At 40.7% G+C, this 24,825-nt stretch overlaps 1 protein-coding gene across 3 annotated transcripts; it reads left to right on the plus strand.

The window, feature by feature from the left end:
• Nucleotides 1-420: 420 nt before the first annotated feature.
• On the plus strand, nt 421-24,825 carry ADHFE1 (alcohol dehydrogenase iron containing 1). 3 transcript variants are annotated; one of them, XM_080610211.1, is made up of 12 exons: nt 421-2,249; nt 2,429-2,482; nt 3,705-3,859; nt 3,999-4,195; nt 4,572-4,649; nt 5,784-5,889; nt 7,133-7,285; nt 8,413-8,511; nt 9,723-9,801; nt 10,258-10,354; nt 13,458-13,615; nt 16,984-17,472. In XM_080610211.1, exons 2-12 carry the CDS (start codon nt 2,429-2,431, stop codon nt 17,065-17,067), a joined length of 1,260 nt encoding a protein of 419 aa, XP_080466337.1. In that variant the 5' UTR covers nt 421-2,249; the 3' UTR covers nt 17,068-17,472. The 3 variants fall into 3 exon arrangements, with proteins under 3 accessions (XP_080466337.1, XP_080466339.1, XP_080466338.1); XM_080610213.1 differs by lacking the exons at nt 13,458-13,615; nt 16,984-17,472 and adding an exon at nt 24,713-24,825; XM_080610212.1 differs by having other exon boundaries at nt 421-2,482.

Genomic DNA, 24,825 nt, shown 5'->3' on the forward strand with positions numbered 1-24,825 from the left:
TGTAACCTGGGCAGATGGTGCAGGTAGCAGGTAGGAAAGAGAACAATTTACAGGATAAGGTAAGCACTTTGTTATTTTCCAGCTGTACAATTATAGTGGTTATTGTTGGAGAGATTTATTGTTTCCACATAAACCACAACCAATGCAGCCTGTCCCTCCCTGCCTTTACTATGAGGCAAGTTGGTCAGAAATCTGCTCTGACCAACTATTGCTGTCATCACCAGGGCCATCTCAAGATCTGCTTTTGAGGGGAGCAATGTGCATTTATTACATTGGGAAAGAAACAGGAGGTGGTATGGATAAGAAGGACCTGTTCACAAAGGTCTGCTTTGGCCTGGGGAGTGTAATCTCCTTAGGGGTTTCATACAACTAGCCCTGAAAATGCAGCTCACATAGGCCAGGGTTGTGGAGTAAGAGCAATATTGCTGTGCTGCGTCACCCTAGAAGGAATTTCTGTTTGCAATGACTGCAGGGAGGCTATGGGAATAGCTGTCCATGTGCTGGTCAGTATCCAGATCCAATAACAATCAGTGTTTCAGGCCGTAATTTCAGCAGTGTGTAATTCTGAGTGCCTTGGTTTCACCTGCTTTACTTAAGACACTCTTTAAAGAATTACCATTACCATTTTACAAATGGAAAAGCCATGTATGTGTTCAGGTATTTGTTTTGCCCAAGACCATCATACAGCAAAACAATAGCACATCTGAGAAATAGAATCTCATTCTTCTGCTTGTCTGCTTGATGACCTACTCAGTCAATTCAAACTAAGCCCATGCTAAATAGAAGTCTTCATTAAAAAACCCTCTCTGAAAGTTTTAGGCAGCAGTTGAGTCTATAATGTAGCAAGCTGGTATCAGTTCAGTAAGTCTCTAAATAGTGGGAACTGATTTAACAGTGACTGTAGCAGACAAAAAATGTTTGTTTTGTTTCTTGGCAGTGTTCAAGCAAATAGTGGAATTTTCAACTCAGTAAAATTCTTCCTGAAAGTTAAGTTTGGCTCAAGAATATAACAGCAGGGCATCTATTGTATTATTAGAAAGCAAGAGAGTAAATGGCTTTGACATATTCTGAGCCTGTCAAACTAATGACTTGAGAGTACAGCGGACTCAAACTCCAGGAGAGGTCAAACATGTACAGCCTGGCAAGAGACAGCAATGAAAGAGCTGATGGCAGCTGGCCTGAGCTTGAATAGAAAGTGCATAAAGGATTTTAATACATCTATCTGTTACTGTTGTGGGTCAGTGCTTCGGTGCACGCCATCGTGTCAGTCAGACTCATTATCATGGCTTCGCTCATTCTATCTGAATCCAAATCACATATTTTCAATTAATATAGCAGACAGAAGGCATGACTTCAGCAGGAAGAGCAGAATGCCTCTTCTGATCTTTTCTTGGAGAAGAATGGGCTGTTTCAGTTCATGTAGTTTGTTCCACTTTGGGGCAAAATCAGGATATGTAAGAAATTGAGAGTTTTGTGGTAATTCCTGCAAGAATGACATGGCAGAGAGGGGATGTGACTGAAATACTATCCTTATAAATATCTTCTCTCTTCTACTGAATGAAGTTGATAGTGACCCACTGCTCCTTATTAAAACTCTGTTTATTATGAGCAGTGCATGCAGTTTCTTAATTTTCAAGCAAGCAATTCAGTTTCAGCTGCAAGTTCACGACTAGGCAGAAGTAAAAAGAAGTGTAAAGACCTGTTAGTATCACTCTTACATGTATAAAAGATGTTCTCTATCCATATGGAGGATGTCTCATGGATTTGTCTTAAAAGTTGTTCTGAAAGTTATCATGTAGACCCTACACATTTGTAACTCCTCTCAACCTATATGTAGCAGCCTGTATGCTCTGAAGATAGTCAGTGCTACTTGGAATGTGCTGCTTTGGGCTTTGCAGACAGCAAACAAATTCTCGTGCAGACTTTGTGCTGAGTTACTCAGGTTTTACAGGAAAGAATTAATTCTTGAAAGAATGAAAAAAAACACACTTGATTTGACTTATATTAATCAAATCAAGTACTTGGATCATTTAATCTCACAAACAACAAGGGCTGAAACGGGCAACTGTTACCCAGACAAGCCAAGATGACCTGTGCAAATGTATTAGTGATTTTAAAAGCAAAGGAATCTGTCAACTCTAGTATTGAGATACAGATTAAAGTCACTTTTTGTTACCTAATTTTACTGTTTCATTTCCATTCTAGTCCCTGAACGGCCTACCCTGGGAAATACAGACTATGCATTTGAGGTAGATTGAATAATAAAATATATTTGATTTAAAAGTAGTATCTTTTATACTTACAAATATGTCATTTAACAAATGTTTAAGTTGGTAAATATTTGTATTTCGCTTTGACTGCTTGGCACTAGATGCATTTCTCAATTTTTCCAGAAAAAATAATTATTTTTTTTTTTTTTTTTTGGTAGATGGCCATTTCAAACATCCGATATGGAGAAGGAGTTACTAAAGAGATTGGCATGGTAAGCTCCCATAGCATAAGTCCATCACCGGTGAAGAGTTATTTTCTAAAGGGCTGCTTGTGCTATCAATCCATTTTATAAGGGAAAACTTATATATGGTGTGTCTGAATCTCTACTGCTTTGCAGGCGGTGTAGTCACATATGTAAGCGTAAAAAAGGTTGGAAAATACTCTTTACAGAACAGAAGCATGTTACATCGATGTTGCTGTGGTAAAAGTGAGCACATGAAATGCAGCTTAGTGGATAATGAGATCGTTGATGATTTACCAGGATTATACAAGAATATTTTTCTCTGACAGGGAATTTAATGCAAAAAGCTTTGAATCCTGGTGACTCACCAGGACTTTCTCAAGAACACTTCTGTCTCTTCTAGTGCTCATTAAAATGAATCAGAGAGTTTCCATTAAATTAGCTGGATATTCTAAGTTTGCACTGTGAAAATGTATAGTTTTTGTTTCAGCAGTGGGAGATGATTCACCTGAGTACATTGTTTCAGTTTGCCTTTGTCACCGGGATTCTTCATTTGTCACTTTTTCCTCTCTTCCTGGCATTTATGGCGTTAACAGTTCTCTTGTCTTTGCAAATTTTGTAAATTAATAGATAGTAAATGAAGTTAAACAGAACTTCTGTCTTTAAACAGCATTAGGATTATTTAGAATTGCATGTATTCAGTAGCTATTGTGACAATTAATTTAGCAATGGTTAGCATGTAGTAGTATTTTTCTTCTTTTTGCTACCTTATTTTGATTTTTCCTCAGTAAATTAATATTCAGTCTTAAATTTTGACGATTTTAATGCTGTGCTTTGGTAGGCAGTTAGGGGAGACCTAACCTGTGTCCAGAGCTTTTTATGTCACAAATTGTGTAGGAAAAAAATACTTCAAGAAAATATTTCACGTTCTACTGTAGTCTTAAGTGGCTCCTCATGGTTTTCACTTATTCAACATCTTTATCATTAGTTTTCTTCTGTCATAAGACTTCACCGATGTAAGCTGGGCACCCTTATTCTTTATGCTGTTTTCTGCATCCTCTATGTATGTGGTTAATCCTCTTTTTCTTTAGCTGATACTGTTTCAAAAATTTTACAACTATAACCAACTATTTTTAGGTTGGGTTTTGTATTATTTTTTAATTTTTCCAGTTGATTTGGATTAGTATTTAAATAGTTTAATTCATGATTTTATACCAGTTTTTTGTTTTTTTTAATTTCATTGTTATTGTAGGACCTGCAGAATCTTGGTGCTAAAAGAGTTTGTTTGATGACAGATAAAAACCTCTCCCAACTTCCTCCTGTAAATGCAGTATTGAATTCCTTGGCAAAATACGGTATAAACTTTCAGATGTATGATAATGTCCGGGTGGAGCCAACAGACCAAAGGTACTACTTCTGATAACATGCTTCTCCAAGTGCAGCTGCTTAAATGCTCCCTTGTGACCTGTATGCTGGTCTTAATAGTTAGTTTCTCTATATGCTGTTTTTCTCCCGACTAATTGGAAAGCTTTTCTTGTTTTCCAAGTTTCCTGGATGCCATCACGTTTGCTAAAAAGGGAGAGTTTGATGCTTATGTTGCTGTTGGAGGTGGGTCTGTAATGGACACCTGTAAAGCTGCCAACCTCTATTCGTCCAGCCCTATGTCAGACTTCTTGGATTATGTCAATGCTCCTATTGGGAAAGGGAAGCCAGTCACTGTGCCCCTCAAGCCACTTATTGCAGGTAAAGCAGGAGGAGAAGAGGACTCATTCTATACTCTGTATGATATTTTTGCTGAAATCAGGTTACCATGACTATTTCAGCTTTCTTTCAGCTTACTGCTCCTCAATTTGTATTCAGCAGCAATTTTGCTATTTACTTCAGTGGAAATAAATCACAGGTTTTGTCATTAGTTTGTCTAGTTCAGCCAAATTTGACTTCTTTTACTGAGAAAAGAGATCAAAGTTTCTCTTTGACTTGTTGGCTTCTGATCAGGGATACTGCCACGATTTCCTGGGTCCTGTATTTTTTGTGGCATTGCTATTGTGGGTTTATTTATTTATTTTTCAATATTATGTATTATTTATTATTTGTTGTTATCCCCGTTCTTCTTTTTAAGTTCCTACAACATCTGGAACTGGAAGTGAAACCACTGGTGTTGCCATTTTTGACTTCAAAGAACTAAAAGTAAAAACCGGTGAGGTTTGGTTTTTTGTCTGCAAGTCAAGACAATGACTTTTCCAATGTCTTCATTGTTTCTCTTCCTTAAAATAAAGGGATACTGCATGTCATTCCAGGTGTCATTCTGTTTGATTGAACTACCACAGGCAAATTTGAAGAGCTTAAAGGTTTCCTCTTTGAATTAAATTTATAGCATAGTGACATAATGAAATACCTATGTAATATAGTGGATTATAGTTTGAAGGCAAAACAGGAAACTAAGATCTTTCAAGTTCTTAAATGGCAGAAAATTTTAATTACAAAGGAAATTTCTACTTACATCCAGGGTCAACCAACTGTTCCTTATTTCCTCTGTATTTTTCTTTCTGCTTTTAAGACTTCTGTTTCTTTGTTGTATAATTGCAACCAAATGTTCCTTTTCCTGACTTTTAAAACCTCAGGCCTAAGATGATCTGCAAGTGCGGAGCACTGTCTTCCTTTGGCCTTTACATCCCTGGCAAATAAAAATTAAGGCTAAAATGTCATCTTAAGCTTCACAGCTGTTTCGAGGTTTTGCTCAAACACAACATGTGAATTTTATATGCCGCAGTCTGCAGTACATGGGACCCAAATGGGTGTGCTAAAGAGTTCTGCCCATAGCTCAGTTTCCTAGTCTGTGTGTAGTCAGTCTGTCTGTATGTCTCTCTCTCTAAGCTACATCTGTGCCCTCGTAACAAAAATATGAAGGCACAGTTATTACGAGTACTGAAGACAGCAATTAGCAATGGCAATTGATTGTAAACACAAACCAGTCTTGCCATCTGATTGTTCACAGAAGATACAAATCTAAGAATATTGTTGCAGATGCCATTCAGCACAGACATTTTGAAAGCACAGGGTACTCAGGAAGGGTTACAAATGGAGAGAGAACATTCTGGTGTAATTCACTTCAGGCAAAAGTCTCAAAGCATCTAACTCTCTCACAAGGACTTAATCATCGGTAAGACTTACATTCATAGGTACTCCTCAGTGTCCCTTCTTTCTCTTTTCTTTTATCTTCATAGTTTCAAATCATTTCCCCTCATTATTGTTAAGTTTTGAACATTAAGCTTGCCTTTCCTATTCTGTTGCAAAGAATCTGTAACTCCTTTTTCTTACTTACATATTGCAGGTATTGCTTCAAGAGCCATTAAGCCAACATTAGGCATCATTGATCCTTTACACACACTCTCTATGCCTGAGCGAATAGTGGCCAACAGTGGCTTTGATGTGCTTTGGTGAGTTCTCTGTAGAGGCTGCTACTTGAATTTCCAACAGTTTTGGTTTTTTACTGTGATTATTGCAGAAAAAATATAAGGCGCAGAAAAGGATGATATTTTTTCTTCCTTTCCTGTTCTTGTGAAAGTGGTCTCTGTTATACTTCTATTTAATTTCACGACCTCCCTCAGAATGTATGGGAAGAAATCACTCATTTGCAGAAATTTTAGTATGTTTGCAGTGCATTGGAGAAGCTATTTGCTTCCAGGATGGTTGTTGTCAGGAAAGAGAGTCCAGGCATCCCTTTTTAAGAGATCCTGTGTAGATGACTAATCACAATTGCGACAGCATTTAGCATGTCTCATAGACATAGCAGGGAGCAGAGAGCAAGGATTTTCTAATAAAAGCCACAGTGTGTCAACAAAAATTTTTGATGACTTGTGGGATGTTGGCACATCTTAGCCCATTTAAGACCATTTTCAAACCTGTCTCATAATTTGCTTTTCACTTGGCACAAAATTTTCTCCACCCTAAACCTACAGCTTTTAACAGCACAAAATGCATGGAAGTTTCTGTTCAGAGGGGCAGAGCTTAATGTGCTCTGGATGCTGTGTATATAGAAGTAAAAAATGTATAATGAAACTGATTTCTTGGGCTGGGTGAAGTATCCTGAACTGCAGTGTCTGTAAGGGAATTGAGGCATTTGTTTGTATGTGAAAATGGTTTGGCTGTAGTTCTGTACATCTGAATGTGGCTATGTAGGCAGTGCCCCTTTTTTATGTGGTCAGATTCATGAGTCTCTGGGAGATGAGACTGTTGGCAGTTCCATTTAGCTTAAATATCATACTTCTAATTTTTTAACAGTCCATACATCTGAAAGAAAGGTAGTTTACAATGCTTCCAGTGCTAAAGTCTCTTACGGTCCCTGTCCTACAGAGAAGAAGTGCAGCCATTGCAGATGCACAGCGCTCTTCGGTGAAAAGCATTACACACCAAGATGCCAGTTCCTGCAGCCTAAATTTAAGCATGGTGTGACCTGATAGATTGTGACGGTGTTTGGATTGTCTTCTGTGTGGAAAGTGAAGTGCTCTGGAGGTGCCCAGTATTCTCCTAGTGGTCTATGAGATTGTATTCCTATTTTTGGCAACTGTTAAAACACCAGAACACCAGAAATAAATTAGAAGAACCTGCATTCACAGGACAGCAGGGGAGTAATAAGGAGCTCTCCCAGTTATATAATTCATGTTTCAATCTTCCTTTTAGCCATGCTCTGGAATCATACACGGCTCTTCCTTACAACATGCGCAGTCCCTGCCCTTCAAATCCAATTAACCGGCCAGCTTACCAAGGCAGCAACCCCATCAGTGACGTCTGGGCTCTCCATGCTCTGCGCATTGTGGCTAAGTATTTGAAAAGGTAACACACTTAACAGCCACCTCCCTCACAGTATGTTCAGTGTCCAAAAAGGGGTGCTTAGAACTTTAGGCTAAAATAAGGTGAACTACAACATTAAACCTTCATTTTCTACCCTAGATTTCTCTTAAATAAAGCAAAAAGTTTTGAAAGTAGTATCAGGGTTACTAGGTTGTCTTGAAGAGGCAGCTTTTTAATGCTCTGTGGATCTGTTTTATAAATCCTTAGTTGAAGGTGTTTCAAGCTGCTCAGTTAAGTATGGGAGCAACATTCACATATTTTTGTCAAGAATCCGTTTTCAGTGACAGTATAAGGGGAATATATGACAAAGTGAATGAAATACTGTGATTTGTGTGACCTTCAGTGTAAATTAAGATACTTATACGTCCACCAAGAAGGTAAATATGTCCACTTATGAAAGTGCAGAATTATGCATTTACTGAAAACTAACTCATGCGTAGAAGATCTTCAGTTTACATTAAGTTTTTACTTAACTGGGATCAGTTTGGTAGGAACCAAACTTCAGTTTGATCCCTAAAAAAATATATTCAGCCTGTACACAGTTTTTATATCCCATGTGCACTTCTATTAAAGATCAGTGTGAGATTTCATATTTTTAAAGACTTTTTACAGTACCTGGCTAGTCAAAGTAGTTGTTTGTTGTCCTTGTGGAATCTATTCATGAGACTTTTTCTTCATCTTGTCAAACTACACAAGCAGTCTGATGCATAGGAAGGCAAGGAGCTCTTCCCACACAGATGGTGAGGTCCAGACCACCACCTAATGAGATGATGAGAAAGCTGGAGGGATCTTGGAGTGATACAGAGGATTGCCAAAGCTCCTAAGCAGAATTGTTAAACTGCTGAGGTGAATATGGCTAAATTCACTCTATTTACTCCGTTTTTGGAAAAAAATGAAAGGAAACTTGCCCTTCACTGAACCAGTTTGATCTAGGTATCGATCCAGAAGCAGTTCTCTGGCTGAACTGTGACCTGATACTATTTCCAGCATTTTTATCTCAGCTTATCTTTAAAGTTTTTGTATATCTGTCTGTAAAGAAGCCCTCTCTGGCTTTTCAATACTGAATTACCAATCTGTTTGTGAATTCACATTGTTTCCATGGTGCACAGAGCCGTCAGAAACCCTGAGGACCGTGAAGCAAGAGCCAACATGCACCTAGCAAGTGCTTTTGCTGGTATTGGCTTTGGCAATGCTGGTGTTCATCTCTGGTGAGTATGGAAAAATATTAACCCCATCCAAAGTCAGCTTCTAGCTAGTGTTTGCTTCAGATTGTCAATCACATTGCTGCTTTTGTTGCTGAATATACAGTAAGACATTGTAGCCTGGCCTGTGATGCAGGGCGAGTCCTGTGCTGTGAGAAACTGATGGGCCCTTGGCATTTATGTGTATAAAGATTGTGTATTATGGCTTCTGATACTCAAATCCAACCATGTGAAAGTTACAAAACATGGCCTTCTTTACCTTCCTTGTCAGTAAAACACATAGGGATAACTAAAATCAGTGGCATGTAAAATGTTGGATTTCGTGCCAGATTCTGCAGTGGGACAGCAGTGAGGTAATTCCTGAACTGATGCATTTGTCTGTAAGTTTGTCTATGGGGTAGGCAAACGGCAGGCTAAAATGAGCTGCAGTTAATATTGCAAGGCAATGTAGTTTCATACAGGTAAAAATCACAAAGGAACAAAGCCTAAGCCTGAATTGTGTGGAGAATTTATTAGCAGTCATTCTCTTTGGAGACCTCCTTTCATGCCTTTTGTTTGAAAATACCCACTCTTTAATTATACTTCAAAATTCATGTTTATTTTTCTTAGTCAATGTGATCATGTAAGGGTGCAAATTATGCTATTTTGGGCATATCTCCATTACTTTAGTAACTGAACTTCTTTCCAGTCCAGTCATTGGAGTAATATAACTTTGCACATGCAAAGTAAGGAGGTACTGCTTTTTACAACTAAGTCCATAAGGTGCAGGAGGTGAGTCATCTGTACTTAATATCCATACAGATTGAGTATTGGGACTGTTCATCAGGGACTGTAGTGATAGGACAAGGGGTGGTGGGTTTAAACTTGAACGGGGAAGTTCAGGTTAGATATAAGGAGGAAGTTCTTTACTGTAAGGGTGGTAAGGCACTGGGATGGGTTGCCCAAGGAAGCTGTGAATCCCTGGCAGTATTCAAGGTCGGACTGGACAGAGCCTTGGGTGACATGGTTTAGTGTGAGGTGTCCCTGCTTATGGCAGGGGGATTGGAACTAGATGATCTTAAGGTTCTTTCCAATCCAAATCATTCTATGATTCTGTGATTCTGTGATCTGTACTGAAGAGACTTGCATACCAAAGGCTGACCACACAAGGGACCGAACACAAATTTTCCAAATACCAGGAAAGCTGCCCTAACCACTTTCTCTCTGCTCTGTTCCAGCCATGGAATGTCTTATCCTATTTCTGGTTTGGTGAAAACTTACAAACCAAAGGATTATAATGTGGATCACTCTTTAGTGGTAAAACTTGGTTTATCTTTGGGTTTGTATTGTATACATAAATTATTGCATAATTTCAGTTCTTTTATCTCAAATTAATGGAGTGGGACTTTTTAAAAGGGCATGTGACAGGACAAGAGGGAACAGTTTTAAACTGAAAGAGGGTAGATTTAGCTTAGACATGTCAAAGAAATTCTTTACTATGAGGGTAGTGAGACACTGGAACAGGTTGCTTTGCATAGTTGTGGCTGCCCCATCCCTGGCAGTGTTCAAGGCCAGGTTGAATGGGGCTTTGAGCAACTTGATCTAGTTGAAGGTGTCCCTGCCCATAGCAGGGCGGTTGGAACTAGATGATCTTTAATGTCTTTTCCAACTCTAACCATTCTATGATTCTATGAACGAGCAGTAAAGCACATTGAAGTTGAAAATAAATGTCCTGTTGATGTGATTTTATTCTTTCTCTTTTTCCCCTCCCAGCCACATGGCCTTTCTGTGGTGCTGACATCCCCAGCAGTGTTTGCTTTCACGGCACAGATGCATCCTGAGCGGCACTTGGAAGCTGCAGAGATACTAGGTAGAATCTCTATAGGTACAACTGACTCATACAAATGGAATTCTTTCCAAAATGTCTTTTGGGGAGGAAAAAAGAAATGTGTACAAGCAATTGTAGTTGGGTATTGCAGGGGTTTTAAGTTTAAAAACGAGATTCTGGAGTCTGAGTTACACATAATGCAAACTTAGGTAGAATGATGCTAAACTTGGATGTTGGATGATGTACATAGAGAAGCAAGCTGGAGAAATATGCTTCTTTGCTAGAAAACAGAAAGGTTGAAATTAACTGTAGATCTGTTACTAATCAGGGGAGAGTAGCTGTGATTGGCATCTGTGTTGGTGCTTAATGGAAAGTAGTTACCTTAGAGACCATCAGACTAACAAGTATTTACCTGAATCTGTTAGCTAAAAGGAAGCACTTTGCCTAACAAATTCCCTGCTGTGGCAATGAATTGGGACAGTGATGCTTTGAATTGCTTCTGATCCTTTTCTGTAGCACACAGCTGTGTTTTTCCATCTTCCTAATGTAGGCCTTAGCTTGTTTGTAGGTGTTGGAATTTTTCAGTGGCCAATGTCAAGGCAAAGCATGGAGTAGGGGTTCTGCGATGGCTGAGAAGTGAGTTAATGAACAAAGTGGCCTTTTCTGCTTCTTAGCAGAGTAAAAGTAAATGCTGCAAGCTGACAGTTCATTTAAAGGTTACCTTTTCATACAGTGGTTTCTTATCTCTGCAACCCATCACCAGAAGGTGTTCTAGAGAAATGGTACCTCTTCATTGCACCTCCAGTGTGACTGTGTGTACTAAACAAGCTTTCAGTGAGGTAATCTTGGAGCTGTTAGCAGTCTAGCTGTGACAGCATAGATCTGCCATTGGCTAATTTGTTTGTATCTAAGGTCAGGTTTTTTGTCTGCACCAGATTCTGTGTTGTAGCTAAACTGCTGCTAACACCCAGGCTCACTAATGAGCCATCAGAGCCACATGTGCAGCAGTGAAAAAAGTAGAGGGAAAGTGGTTAGGGCAACTCCCCTTGTGTTTGGAAAACTTGTGTTCAGTCCCTTGTATGGTCAGCTTTCAGTATGCAAGTCACAGCCATTCAGTCACATGTAGGACTGACTGCTTGTGTAAGTAATCCGAAAGAATTCTGGATTTCAAGAAGGAGTGTGACTTTTATATAGACAATGAAAATATCACAATATTTTAAAGAGGATGTAAACCAACATGGTCAGAAAAACTAGAACAGGGGAAAACTGTTTATTTTGTAAATGTTTATTTTGTAATTTATTTTGTAAATTTTGGTGGTTCAGCCTTCCTCCAAAGTACACAGTCCTACCTATGGCCAAAACCAGAACACAAAAGTAGTCAGAATCATATACTAAGCTACAAAATGTCGGTGTTCTTACAGCAATAACACACAACTCAGAGTTGACTAAAAAGTGTTTCTGGATAACTGGGCAGCACAGTGTATCTGAGAATTTGAACTCTGGCTTCTTGATTTTAAAACAAGTGGTTGCAAAGGAGTTCCTGTAGGTTTTGTGGTATGAACTGCTGCCATAAATCCTGTCTCTGAAAGATGTGTTCATTTTCTCAATAGAAATTTTAACTATGTTACTGTCTGCCTTGCTGTGCTGAAACATGTCACATGGAAATAATTTGTTAATTCCCACCTAGGGTGTTTACTCCAACTGACTACAGTAGCCAGTTCAAATCTGTCATGTTGCCAAATGCAATGCCTAAGAAGATATTTTATGACAAGAAGCAAATCACTAAATAGTTATGTTGTGTGTATATACAGCTGTGAATTGGGTACAGCCAGAAAAAAGCTTAATACTTCCCTAGGTGGATTCTTGAAATATGTGTGCATGTGGCCAAAAATTTTCTAAGTGCAGCCAAAGACTGATGTATCCTTTAGGTTGAGCAAAAAGAAAGTGCTAAAACTACAGCAGTATTTTAAAACTGCCCTTCACATTTGCTGTCCTTTTTTTGCCCCTTCCTCCCTTTCCCTTTTACTTCAGTATCTGAAGATACTGGATTTATGTTCCAGTTACTTCTGTACAGCAAACCCCAGGATATACTCAGAATGTATGGCATAATCCCAGTAGCATAAAATTTTGTACAAGACTGTCATACCTTATTTATCAATTTGCCAGTCTTACTACCCGACTATCTGAGCTCCTCAAATGGGTTTGTTGATCTCCTGTTCATTCCCTTTGAACATTACACTGAACTGTGTGAGGATCAGGGAAAATATTTTTCCTGTAGCCATGTTGTGCTATTACTCATCTCTCAGTATTGCACTTGGGCCTAACATAGTTCTGGTGTAACATCATTGAGGTTACGCAGAGAACAAATTTAGCTCAGCTTATGTTGAAAAGAAATTGTAAGGAGGAACCTGTGTCTTCTATTTGAACATGTTTTTCTTATTACTCTTAAATCCTGACTGTTCATTGAAGAAGGGGAAGGAAGCTATTCTGCAAGAAATATTGGCAGTCCTTCACTTTATATTGATGCTTTCATAACTTGTTCAGTAGATATTTCAAAGATACCAGTTTTCCTCTATGTTCTATGTTCTCCTACGCAAGTCGGTACATATTCAAATAGCATTAAGTTTAGTATTTATTTAACCCCTTGAATACTGCTCTGCCCTCTCCTATCATTCTCGGCCTACATGGTCTTTGAATGCGTAATTAAACAGAATAGTCAGCAGTTTCCGTGTCCTCTAGATGTCAGCAAACTCAAGGCCTTAAAATAAAGTTAGCACTTGGCAGACTGTCCATAAAAATAAATGCCATTGACGTTCATGCTGTTAGTTTCTTTCCTCCCAGCAGTTAGTCAGACTGAAAAGTGCTTCTCCCTGTGAGCACAGAGGAAAAGGAAGTTAACCTCATGTGGCAGTTAGTCTTTCTGGCAGCAGATACCTGCTTCTCCTGATCTTGTTTTATTTCACCTTTCATAAACTATTCCAACTGTAAAATGAGGACTGATTCCTCGTTTTACTTAGTGTTGCTTTTAGGGCAGTGACTGTTAAGTGGGGATATGTTTTCAGCTGATAATATGATTAAATTAAGTCCAGAACAGGCTTTCTCCACTCTCTCCACCCTACAGTCAAGGCATTATTTCTTATTTTAGGAGCTGACATCCGCACTGCCAGAATCAAAGATGCAGGGCTTATTTTGGCAGACACGCTCCGGAAATTCCTATTTGATCTGAATGTTGATGATGGCTTAGCTGCAATTGGGTATTCTAAAGCAGACATCCCTGCATTAGTCAAAGGCACTCTGCCTCAGGTAAGACAGAAAGCAAAAGTTTTTCTTGTCAAATAAAATGGAGCAGATTTTTTAAACCAGAAGTGTTTCTTTTCAAGCAAATGTTATTTCTGCTGCTAAAGGAAAACAATTAGAAGGGAGAACATTATGGATAGTCAACTGTATTTTGTTTCTCTGCACAGTTCAGGTTTGTCTTTTCAATGAGATGGAGTGCATGCTGCAGTCTGTTCTTTGCATGGATTCAGGAAGAATGGTTAGGTGTTTGGCTTTGTGAAACATCACAGTTTTTAAAAAGAAGATGTTTTTCATAGACCTTTGATCTTTGTAGGAGATGCTGCTTTTTCCTAACTATCCCTGTTGATTATGTATGCAGAATGGGTTCTAGATAAAGCCTTCAGACTAAGTGCTGTCTGGTAAGAATGATGGAGCTCACTTGCATTACATTTTTCCATATCGAGAAGTTGCACTTTTCTTCCCAGATGGCTTTTTTGTTCCATTGACCCCCATCAGAATTTGAAATAAGGTCCCCTGGGATGATACAGATTAAACTTGTAATACCCTTTATTGTTTCAGTGCTCACAAAGACACTGCAAAAAGCAACACATTGCTCCAAAAGCAAAATCCAGTGTCTTCCTTGTAAAAAGGCAGTTTTATTTATATACTATGGACTCTTCTGTCTACTTAGGGTTTACTTCCATCAAGTAGCAAGGGAAATAAACACCATGAAGAAAGTGAAAATTTTGTAGGCTGAAAGATTATTAACTTTTAACAGCAGTACCTCTTACCATGTCTGGTTCTTCTCATTCATAAATCTGAGAGACTTATAACAAAGGGTAAGTATTAATATTCCCATTTAATATACCTATTAAAATGACACAAAAGTGCATTTAGGATCACACACAACAGAACAGTGGCAAGGCCAGGAAGAAACCTAAAGTCTCTGAGGGCCCATCAAATAGATAATGCATATAAATTGTTGTGGGACATTTTTGAGGTTTGTTCCTTTAAAAGTGTTGGGTTTGAGTCATCACAAATAGCACATCTTGTTACAGACAGGAGTGAGTGTGACAAAGAAGATGCTGTTCCAAGGTCTAGGGTGGCTGGCCTTGTGCTGATGTTTGAGGAGAGATGGGGAAGACTGAAGATGAGAGACTGTGGAAGGGCTCTTCTCTAGCCCACCCACCCCCTGCAGACATCCCAGAGGCAGCTGCAATGGGGCTGAGCTTCTGCTGAGCCTGGAGCTGCTCATTTTTGGCGCTAGGGCAGAACACTGAGTCAGACTGAGGGAGCTGGGGCCTTGCTGTCTGGGCACCAGTAAGTATCAGCAGGCTTGTGCAGAGGAACTGGTGGTGCCTCTGTGTCCAGGGCTGAAGGAGGGGCATCCTTTTGCAGCCTTCTGTCAACAGAACTGGGAAATGCTACAGTCTGTCAGGGTGATAGTCTCCTGTCACCCCATGTGACCATACAGGGCTGCAAAACTGTAATTTGGCCCAGAGTGCCGTAACAGAATAGAATAGAATCAACTAGGTTGGAAAAGAACTTTAAGATCATCAAGTCCAACCGTTACCCCAGGACTGCCAAGACCAATGCTAAAGCATATCACTGAGGGCCTCATCTACATGGTTTTGGAATATAAGCCTGGTTTTTGAATACAAGCCTGATTCATTGAGTACTTGAGCACGGAGTAGTTATATTTTGCATATTGTGAGGCTGAAAAAGACCATATTCTCTTGATCTGGTGCTGTTTGAATTTTATGTTTGGTCTCAAAACTGCATTGAAGAATCTTTGCCTTTTCTGTGGCTGCATCTATGTGCATAGCAGCGCTGGTCAGGGATGGGGAGAGAGGTGTCATTTGATTGCTACTGCTGTACGAGCAAAGCTGCTCATGTAGGTAGGTATGCACATAAAGCTCCACTTTTCAGACTCATCACAAGCCACACTAACCATGCTGATCATGATTATGAACCTTGAATATGTCACAGCTGGCTTCCTTACCATGCTATTTCAAGAGAAGTTTACAGAGTGGTGGCCTCTGGCTGTGTAACCACATCCAGCCTGTCCACAAATCACAGCCTTGTGGCTTGGGAGGGAAGTGGAGCAGCCACAGCATTGCACAGTGGCATTGTGGTGGGCATTGGTGTGTGCTCCACTCTGGAAGGCATCTGAGCTGAGCCTGCTGCTGAGGCAGGGGGCTGGAGGAGCCCCTTCTCCAGCACCCCACTTGGTGCACAAAGCAAGGTCCCTAGCAAATGACATCCTCTGTCTCACATGTAAAAAAGGGGGGAAACAGGATTGCCTCTTCCGTGAATATGTTGAAACAGGTTATAGCAGAAGAAACTCCCTCTTGCCAAAATAGGGTCATAGAATGGTTTGGGTTGGAAGGGACCTTAAAGATCATCTAGTTCCAACACCCCTGTCATGGGAAGGCACATCTTCAGCTAGACAGGTTGCTCAACACCCTGTCCACTCTGGCCTTGAACACTGCCAGGGATGGGGCACCACAACTTTTAGGGGCAACCTGTTCCACTGTCTCTGAAGATGCTTGTAACTCTCTCCAGTCTTTCAATAAATGTTGAAATAGTTGACTGTTGAAAGCATAGAGGTGCTGATAGTAGCCAGTATGAGTACATTAATGTTAGGCCTTTCAGCTGAGTATTCCTGCAGTGACTGCATACCTTCACGAATACAGCTCCTCATCCTCAGTAGCATGGCACTTTTCTGAATTGCCATCCTTGTCTTTGTGGTTATTTTGTCAAGCAGAGCAGTGAAGCATGTCCCTGAGTTTCATTTCAGTCAAGGGGACTTCAGCACCAGAAAATTTTGTTGAATCACCATCCAAATGAAGACCAATTACAGCTGTTTTGTAGTCTGATTCCAAGGTGCCGGGCTATTTCTGAAGCAGTTTCACCATTGTCCCTTGCTGTGTCTCTTTTTTGGAGTCTGAGTTGCAGGCACTGTTTGCTCTCCTCATCTACAGCAGTTCTTGGGCTTTGAGAGATGTTGTATTTTGAAAAGCTTGGTCCCTAAAAATTGAACTCCGTAGTTCCAGTTCTGGCAAATGATTCAAAATGGAGTGTATTCCCAGGATAATATCCTCCAGAATACTGACGTCTGTGACTGACAGGACCCTTGTTTGAAGTACATGACTTTGCAACTGAATTGCATTCTAATCTTGCTTCTGTGTATTTAATTACAGGCAATTTTAACTAATATATTCTTGAAAGTATTGTACAGTTGATGATGCTTCAACCTTAATTACTTGATTGCGTATTTGCAAAATCTTGTTATTCTCTGTGAAGGACATTAGTACAAAGCCACATAGTTCAGCTACTGTTTGATTCATTTTATTGGCAACCTTCTGTAATCCAGTGTTTCATTATTCTTGCAGGAGAGAGTGACTAAACTATCACCATGTCCCCAAACAGAAGAAGACTTATCTGCCCTCTTCGAGGCTTCCATGAGGCTTTACTAGCTTAAGCATTTTGTTCTAAAAAGTATGTCCTGTTCTAACACAAAGGTAATTTTTGACAGAAACAGGGCTGAATTTGTTTAGAGAATGGATGAACTTGGATACCTTTGACTTCTGTTGAATCCTACACTGCCAAAAGGTCAAGTAATTCATCTTCAGCTAAATGGTGCTTCCAAGCAAAGGCTCGATGGTGGTATTTTTCTTGCTTAGGAGTCAGTGGTATTAACTTGCATAAAAGTTGTAGCTTTACTGAAGGCTTTCTTGTGCTTTAGAGGTGGTCAGAGGTGGAAAACTATTTTAAAGGATCTTCCAAACCATTTCACAAATCATGTTTTTATTTAAATTGTCTTTAAGAAGTCATGCTATTTAAGAAATAATTGAGGTGATTTTTAATAAAGAAGGGTGAGTCCCCTGCAGAAAGTGTCAGCTTCCTATATTCTATCCCACTTCATCATCTTTTTACTGTCCGGCTTCACTAAGAAGGCTGTTGAACTGGGGTGCTCTTTTATTGTTAGATTAAGAAAAAACCTACACACTTCATGGATGTTTGGAAAAAGCTTCTTGAAAGTTTGCTTTGGGTTAAAATTGTGATGTGTCTTGTCAGATATTTATCTTTCCTTTTAAGATCTGTAGGAAGTGCTCATAGGAGAAGCAAAACCAGAGTAAAGTACAGCCACATGGTCATCAGGAGCCACGTAACGGCAAGACATCATCCATCATGGTCATTTTATCTCTGTGGAGGCAACAGCTCCCTTTTCCTGCTGTGTTCCGTGGAAAGAAGCTGACAACGCTACTTTGCTTCTCTGTATAGCAGTTGGTTTTGCTGAGCTCCTGCAGGTGCTGTCACTCAGAGTGCAGCCACCAGCTTAGGGAAGTGGTGGTGTGCTGTGGTTCAATATAAAAAAGTGGTGGTGTGGCAGTGGCTGCACAGTGCTCCGCTGGGAGCAATGGTTAAACATGGGAGTGATTGTGCACGTTCAGAGCAGTTAACCAGCTGGTTGACTGTCAACTGAGAAGAGGAAGTGGGAAAGGGGGAAATGAAACTTATATTTTAATACTGTTTTTCTTTTTTAAAAACTGCACATGGTTGTGTGTACAGTTCATTTAAATCGCATTCTGCTTCATGCTGGACCCTTGCAGCATCTGACTCATGCAGCTACCACGGCACAAGACAAACACAAGAAGAGCCGCATAGCCTCCAGTGTGGTTATTTCTGTCTGCTAGCAAGGGGGCATTTTTCAGTCACCCAGTTGCAGTAGAAAGCTCTGCACTTAATGCTCTTACAATAGGTGGATGGAAGCTGGACATACTGTTTTTAACCACAGAATGGGTTTAGTGTCCATAGGAACTGCACTGCCAGTATACCTCAGCCTGTCTTGTGGTACACATTTGATTTCCATTGTCCTTCTAAATCTTGTCCTCTGATGAAATTGCCCACAAGAACCTCTGCCACAAAGGCTGATGTTGTAAGAGCAAGGGGTAAGGGATTCACTCTATTGTGTGATGCAAAGCTGCCATGTTTGAAAAAACAAACAAACAAAACCACACAACTTTCTGTCAAACCTGTTTTTATATAATTTGTTTCGTCTTTCATTCCTGTTTCTCCAGGCTGAAGTAGTAGTACAGAGTCCTGAAAAGAGAATCTTTTCATTCCAGCAGCCGTATACATAGGACCTATGCTGTGTTTGGGGAGAATATACTTTCTGGGGAACTGAACAGCAGATAGATTTCATGTGCAGCAGAGCACTCTGATGGGCTACTTAGGAAGGCAGGGGATGTCTTCCAGCACACTTCTTATTTGCCATTTACACCAGTATGGCAGTTAATGGCAGGCTGCATTTTCAGCTGACAGAACCTCACATTTAGCTTCCTATACCAGGTAACCCACACCTCTTGCTAGTTTTTAAGTTTCACGCCCCCTTCTGGTATAGTAGGTTTTATCCCTATGTTATAGATGAGACAAAAGATTTGGTGTAATACCTAACCCAACATAGGCAGATGGTGCTGTAGAAGGGCCAGTTCAGTTCTGTTTTCCACGCCCCTTTGGCAGCATCAGGGTCTTTGGCTTAAAAAGGTTGTGAAATCTCACTCAGACATCAGCTACACAAGTGTTCTTTCACACCAGTTATTAACTACTAGTGGAAATTTTCTGGGGAAAAATCAAGGGAGCTCAAGTCATCCCACAGTGCTCTCCTTCAAGTAGCGATGGCCTGACAGGGAGTCATGCCCTGGCTCGTAGGCAATGGTCATTTTATTCACAACTGAAGAGTTGTGTGGTTTTTTTCATGTATTATCCTACTAACTTCCACTGTACTGAGACAACCTAGTTGGTCAAATACATCTGTATCTTTGAACAAGCCTGTTTTGTGCTCATAAGCCTGGCATTGCCATGGGAGCTGAAGTGACTCTCTAATTGTGAGTGCCTGGCAGTGGTTGGGCACTGGGTTGAAATCAGGGTTATGTGAAATCGGGGTGGGTTGTTCTTGTGGCTCTTGTTACTGCTCTGTTACTCAAGCCCTCCGTAACAGATCTGTTGCTACCTTTAGATAATACTGAAATGCAAATAACAGATAATATTGTCCTTGCTATAAACACAAGCTTCTTTGAAAGTGTTTGAGAGCAGTGTTTAACTCTGTCACGTTAACTTCAGTTCTATGAAGTAACTGAACCAAAGCCATTCAGAGAAAGTAGGCTTTCACTGGCTTCACAGACCATAGTGATTCCTCTTGCAAAGTCGTTTGCGTAGTGAGCTTGGCACTGTGGAGACAAAACCATTGCGTCTGGGTGGCAACCAAGAGCAATGGTAGAAGCATTCCAGAAATAAAAGCATCCAAACTGTTGCATAGTGTTTCTGTGGATGGTTAAGACTGGACTGTTTCTGCACACCTCAATCTTGTGTTATCAGTACATAGCTGTATGTATTATTGCATATTTCATGACAACGCCAACAATCTTTGTATGTCATACTTCTTAGCAGTAGGGCTTGAAGAGGAGGAGTCCCTCTTTGTGGAGTTAGAGACTTACTTTCTGCCTTAAACAACTGTAGCTATACAAAAGGATGTCAGTCTTTACATGGAAAACAAATGCCCGGTTTATCTAGACCATGTTTTTTGAATAAATTTTAAGTAAGCATAAGTGGCAGGATTTAGTAATGACAGAAGAATGGTCTGAAGAGGCTTTAGGGGCTCCTGTTAAAGTAGGAGTTACCACATTCATGACTCTTACTGTGGGCATTGACTTGCTACTCCTGTCCCCTAGTCCTGTATTCTCTTGAGTTCTGCGCAGGCAAACACAAGCCAAACCCTGGCCCTTCTGGTTACTCACTCAATTATCTACAGTGATATGGTTAGCTTTAGGGAGCAAGTATGAACAAGTGCATGTGTAATGCTGATGAAAATAGTTTACCAGTGGGTGTCCTTCTACCTGGAGTACTAAATGGAAAGCCACCTCCTTTCACAAGGTACTGGAAGCTTGCAAGGTTCCTGCTTGGCATCAATAGAAAGGAGGGCAGCTGGTACAAAAGGTTGTCCGGCCACTCTTTTCCTATGCCTCTTCCCTTTCCACTGCTGATTTTCCAAGCAGTTAAAGCAAAAAGGGAATGAAGTGAAAAATAGGTAACCAATGTGCCTGAATCTGCGAAAGTCTCACCATCATCCTATGTAAATCAACTTGGAAGAATCCACAAGATAGGTTAGGGTACATGCTCATTCCTCAATGTACCATCTTTAAGGCAATGTGCCAAGACTGTTGTCTTCTGTCTTGTGGCTTGCTTTCCATCCCCTTGAGGCCTGAAAAATGAATGACAAAGAGTGATGGTTGAGAGACACAGCCAAGCTATGTCTGGGCACAACCCTCAAGTAAACCTGCTTAAGCGCCACTGTGCTCCAGGACATGCAGAATGCCTTGGGTTCAACAGCTCCAACCTAATCAATTCATCACTGCATTAAACATGTCTGTGCAGAAGAGACAAAGACAACCTGATGCAATGCAGCAGGAGGCCTAAAGGTATGGTCTCCATTTTTCCTGAGACCATCCCTATGTGCTTCCTAAATAAAAAGGAGCTTAATTTAAATTCAAACACCAGCAAGAGCGTTTTCCTGATCTCTCTAGGAGCTGCAGCTTGTGCAGCAGTGCACAGACAGCTTGTCTGCTGCAGAGTCATCTCTGGGTGGTGAGGAGAGGGTCTCCCACACCTCCCACCCATGCTGATCCTGCCTGAAAGCCTGGTTCCATCTTTGAGTTGTCACCAGGCCAGATGCAGAAGGAGAGGTTCCTCTTTGAGCAATGCTGTGTGTGGCGGGACTGTCATGACTGAATTTGCAGAGGTCTCAGCTCTCTTTGCGCATGCAGTTACTTAGCTGAAGTGCACACGTGAGGAATCAAGCAGGCTCTGTTGCCAAATGTTTAGTACATAGTTCTTATGTAGCTGTTGTGTAGCTGTTCATGAGAACAAGCAGAAGCTTCTACTCGTGGTCTGAATTTCTCAGTGAAGCTGAGACAAAAGCCCCAAAGCTGGCCTATCATTAGGAAGGCTGCAGTTCCCTTTGATGCAGCATTTCTGAATGTGGTTTTGTATTTTGCCAGTTTTAGGCTCCTATTAAATAACCCAGTAAAATGTTACTAATTTTCTTCTCTCCCCATTGTACTGAAACAGCTGTCATGAGTGAGTTGGTAGAAAACATTGTACAGCCAAATAACAAACAATAAGAGGAAGAACCATTTGACACAGCTCAATGGAATGTTAATCAGGGTTTTAACTACTTTCCTAATAATGGGAGAGGGGATGAAAAAAGTACATTCAGTCTTTGGTTTGTTTTGAGAAATAACATGTACTTGGTTTTCAGAGAACTGCAAATACAACAAATAGTAGCAGATATTTTCCTTATTTCTCTGAACATGGGAATTAAAGGGGAAAAAGTTAATGCATATCCATGGGGTGGCACAGTTAAGTGGAAGCAGAGGAAATGTGGCACGCATCCTTTGGAGAGCCGTGTTAATCCACACGGCGCTGTAGAGCCACAGAGCTTGGTTCTGTGGCCATCTCTGGTGACAGCATGTACACCACCACAAAGTCAACTGAGCAGCAACAGAATGATGGCTGCACCTACCCGGTAGTCTGAGCTCCCTTTAAATGTTTAATGCTACTGTATCATTAAATATATATATACACACACACCATAGCACCAACACTGGTTTATTGATGTGGAACTTTTCCTCTGTGTTCCCTGACTTGCAGTGACTTTGACCTACTTTAACAATGCGCTTGTGCCGATCCTGTGCTGCACTGCTTGGATGTTTGACCATGCAGCCTTAAATTAGCAACTTGACATTGAAATGCTGATTTACACCTGCAGTCAAATGGATAACACATGTTAAAGACTGAATGTCAGCAGCTCCCATACGTTATAGCTTCATTCTGTGGCATTGTCGCTTGCCTTAATGGGATTTAAGGACACCATTGTGCTACATTGTTGGTACGGTTATGGACACAGCTGGGGGGGGCTGACACAGTGTATGGACCTTGTCATCTCTCTAAAAGCTGACATCACTTTCAAAAAACCACTGTGAAAGTTTGGATGTTTAAGCGTTGTTGTATATTTGAAGGCAGCAGTGGAAATAAAGAAGCTTTTTTGCTTGCATAAAAATGAGTTAACATTGAATAACTTGCTCTTCTGACCTTTTCACCTTAAGGAAGATTAATGGTCATTTAGATCAGAACTTTCCGCCTGATCAGAGGTCTGAATGCTTCAGGGATTCAGACAAAAAATGACAAAGAAAGTAATTTCACCTCTAGGTCACCAGCACAGACCTATGGTGTCTCTCTAGTGACCATTAGATGATTGCTTAGTAGATTATGTGTAAGAGTTGGTGGTCATAATCCATTTTTCAGTGGACCAGGTCCCTGCCTCGTGAAAGCTGTCACTACACGCTTATCTAAGCAGCAAAAAATGGGAATTAACATGAACAGAGCCTGAATTGTGTTTGTCTTGCATAAGTAAAACCTCAGAGCCTCTCTAACACTTATTTCAGTGGATCAGTCCTTCTCCAGGGTCATCTTTCCAAGCCAGGAAAGGTTGGTGCAATGTCAGTGCTGTCAGACACCGGTTGCACTTCGGTGTCTGGAGCACGAGGTTCCTGTTCAGACACACAGTGGCACAGCTTGCATTTCTGGCCATCCTAGAATAGCACATCCTGTAGCCTTTGTATTGCCCAAGTTTAGTTCTTGGTGTGATCAAGCTGGTGTACTTCATACCGACCGTATTGGTATTTTAAACGGAAGACCTAGAATGAGGACTACTCAGTTGGTAAAACTGAGCACAGAGCTAAGGGCCAGATTTCTATGGTAAAGTAACCGTCTGTGACTTCTCCTGTCAGCAATTATAATGTCACCAACTGTAAAGCACAAATCAGGGACCTGGCCATGAGAGCCAAGCTAAAAACGCCAACCCGCTGAACAAAGGGTTGGGTGATGGGTGCTAGACGTCTAAGCGTGTCCTTCAGTGGAGACATCTGCATGTGCATAGCAAACAAGGCATTGGTAAAAGAACTGACGTGTGCGCAGGCATATGCATGAAGTTGCTTACAGTTGAGACACTGAGCCTGAATATATAACAAGGTTACGTGCTAGAGAGTATAAAAAGTAAAAGAGCTAGGATTTAGGAGTCTACCTCTTTTTGGCTGACCAAGTTGAGAGACTATAGAAACATCAGGTTCCAGGGCAACATTGGAGATGAGAACATGCATTTTGCAAAGCATTGTAAAAACCTGAAGGATGTAGAATTTAAAACTATGTAGTTATCGAGGAGAATGTGCCATGGCTTTTGCAAAGCCCCTGAAATATCTTTCCTGTTCCGTTTTGGTTTTCTCTCTCCCAGGCTTACTTCTGTACAATGCTTTCTTTATAGCGGATAGAACAACTGAGCAATTACAACTAAAACTGCATTCATTAATAAAGGTAAGATTTTAAGTGTAAAGTCTAACAGGACAGAGAAAAAGGACAAGTAAAGATCATCAGTTCCACAAAAATCAAAGATCTCAGAAGCTACGTGACTTGAAAAGGACTGACCTCTATGTAGCTTATGTGATGGAAAATCCTCTCCTATGTATTTGCCGCATTAATTCCTCTTGTTATCTGAGGAGATCTGCTTTAATCAGATTCCTACAAACAAGTCAGGTACTTAGAGCAGAAGATCTTTGACACCGCTGCTGGCAGCGCCAGTAGAGAGGCTGAAGACCAGTGCAGTAATGAGACCAGATAACCCATTTCATCTCTCCAAAAACCTTTTGGCATCAGAGGGAGTCCCCCCGTTTCCGCCTCCAGTCTCATAGCTGTATGCTCTCTGGTCATTTGACATGCTTTTTTGCAAAAAGCTACCTCAAAAGTCTCACATTTCAAAGACACAGCAGTTCTGAACTGATGGTGCTGCTCTGTTCTAAAACCTCCTCTGTCACAGTGCCATCTCCTGTGCTATCTTGCTGCTTCATACAAGCACTGTACCTGAAATCTGGATCAAAAGGAAACTCGTAAATTTGATCCTGCTTCTCTGCCTTTAGTGCAGCTTCTCCTACCTCCTGTTTTCTAAGTTGCTGGCACTGGTGCCCTAATAATGCTGGCCCTTGTTTTACATTTAATCTCATTTTCACACAGAACTTAAGCCAGAGAAGGCAATGCCATCTGATACCTTCCAAAGACCTTCATCCCACAGAGCACGTGTGTTGTACGTGGCAAAAGGAGCTTGATGGCTGCATTGAGGACACTAG

The sequence above is a fragment of the Psittacula echo genome (genome assembly GCF_963264785.1).
Source record: "Psittacula echo genome assembly, chromosome: 2".
NCBI classification, from domain to species: domain Eukaryota; kingdom Metazoa; phylum Chordata; class Aves; order Psittaciformes; family Psittacidae; genus Psittacula; species Psittacula echo.

Excerpts from the sequence above, each read along its gene's own strand:
- ADHFE1 (XM_080610212.1), top strand. The coding sequence starts at position 2,429 with ATGGCCATTTCAAACATCCGATATGGAGAAGGAGTTACTAAAGAGATT. Across the intron at positions 3,860-3,998 it reads GTGGAGCCAACAGACCAAAG|TTTCCTGGATGCCATCACGT; the intron begins GTACTACTTCTG and ends TTGTTTTCCAAG. Across the intron at positions 4,196-4,571 it reads CCTCAAGCCACTTATTGCAG|TTCCTACAACATCTGGAACT; the intron begins GTAAAGCAGGAG and ends CTTCTTTTTAAG.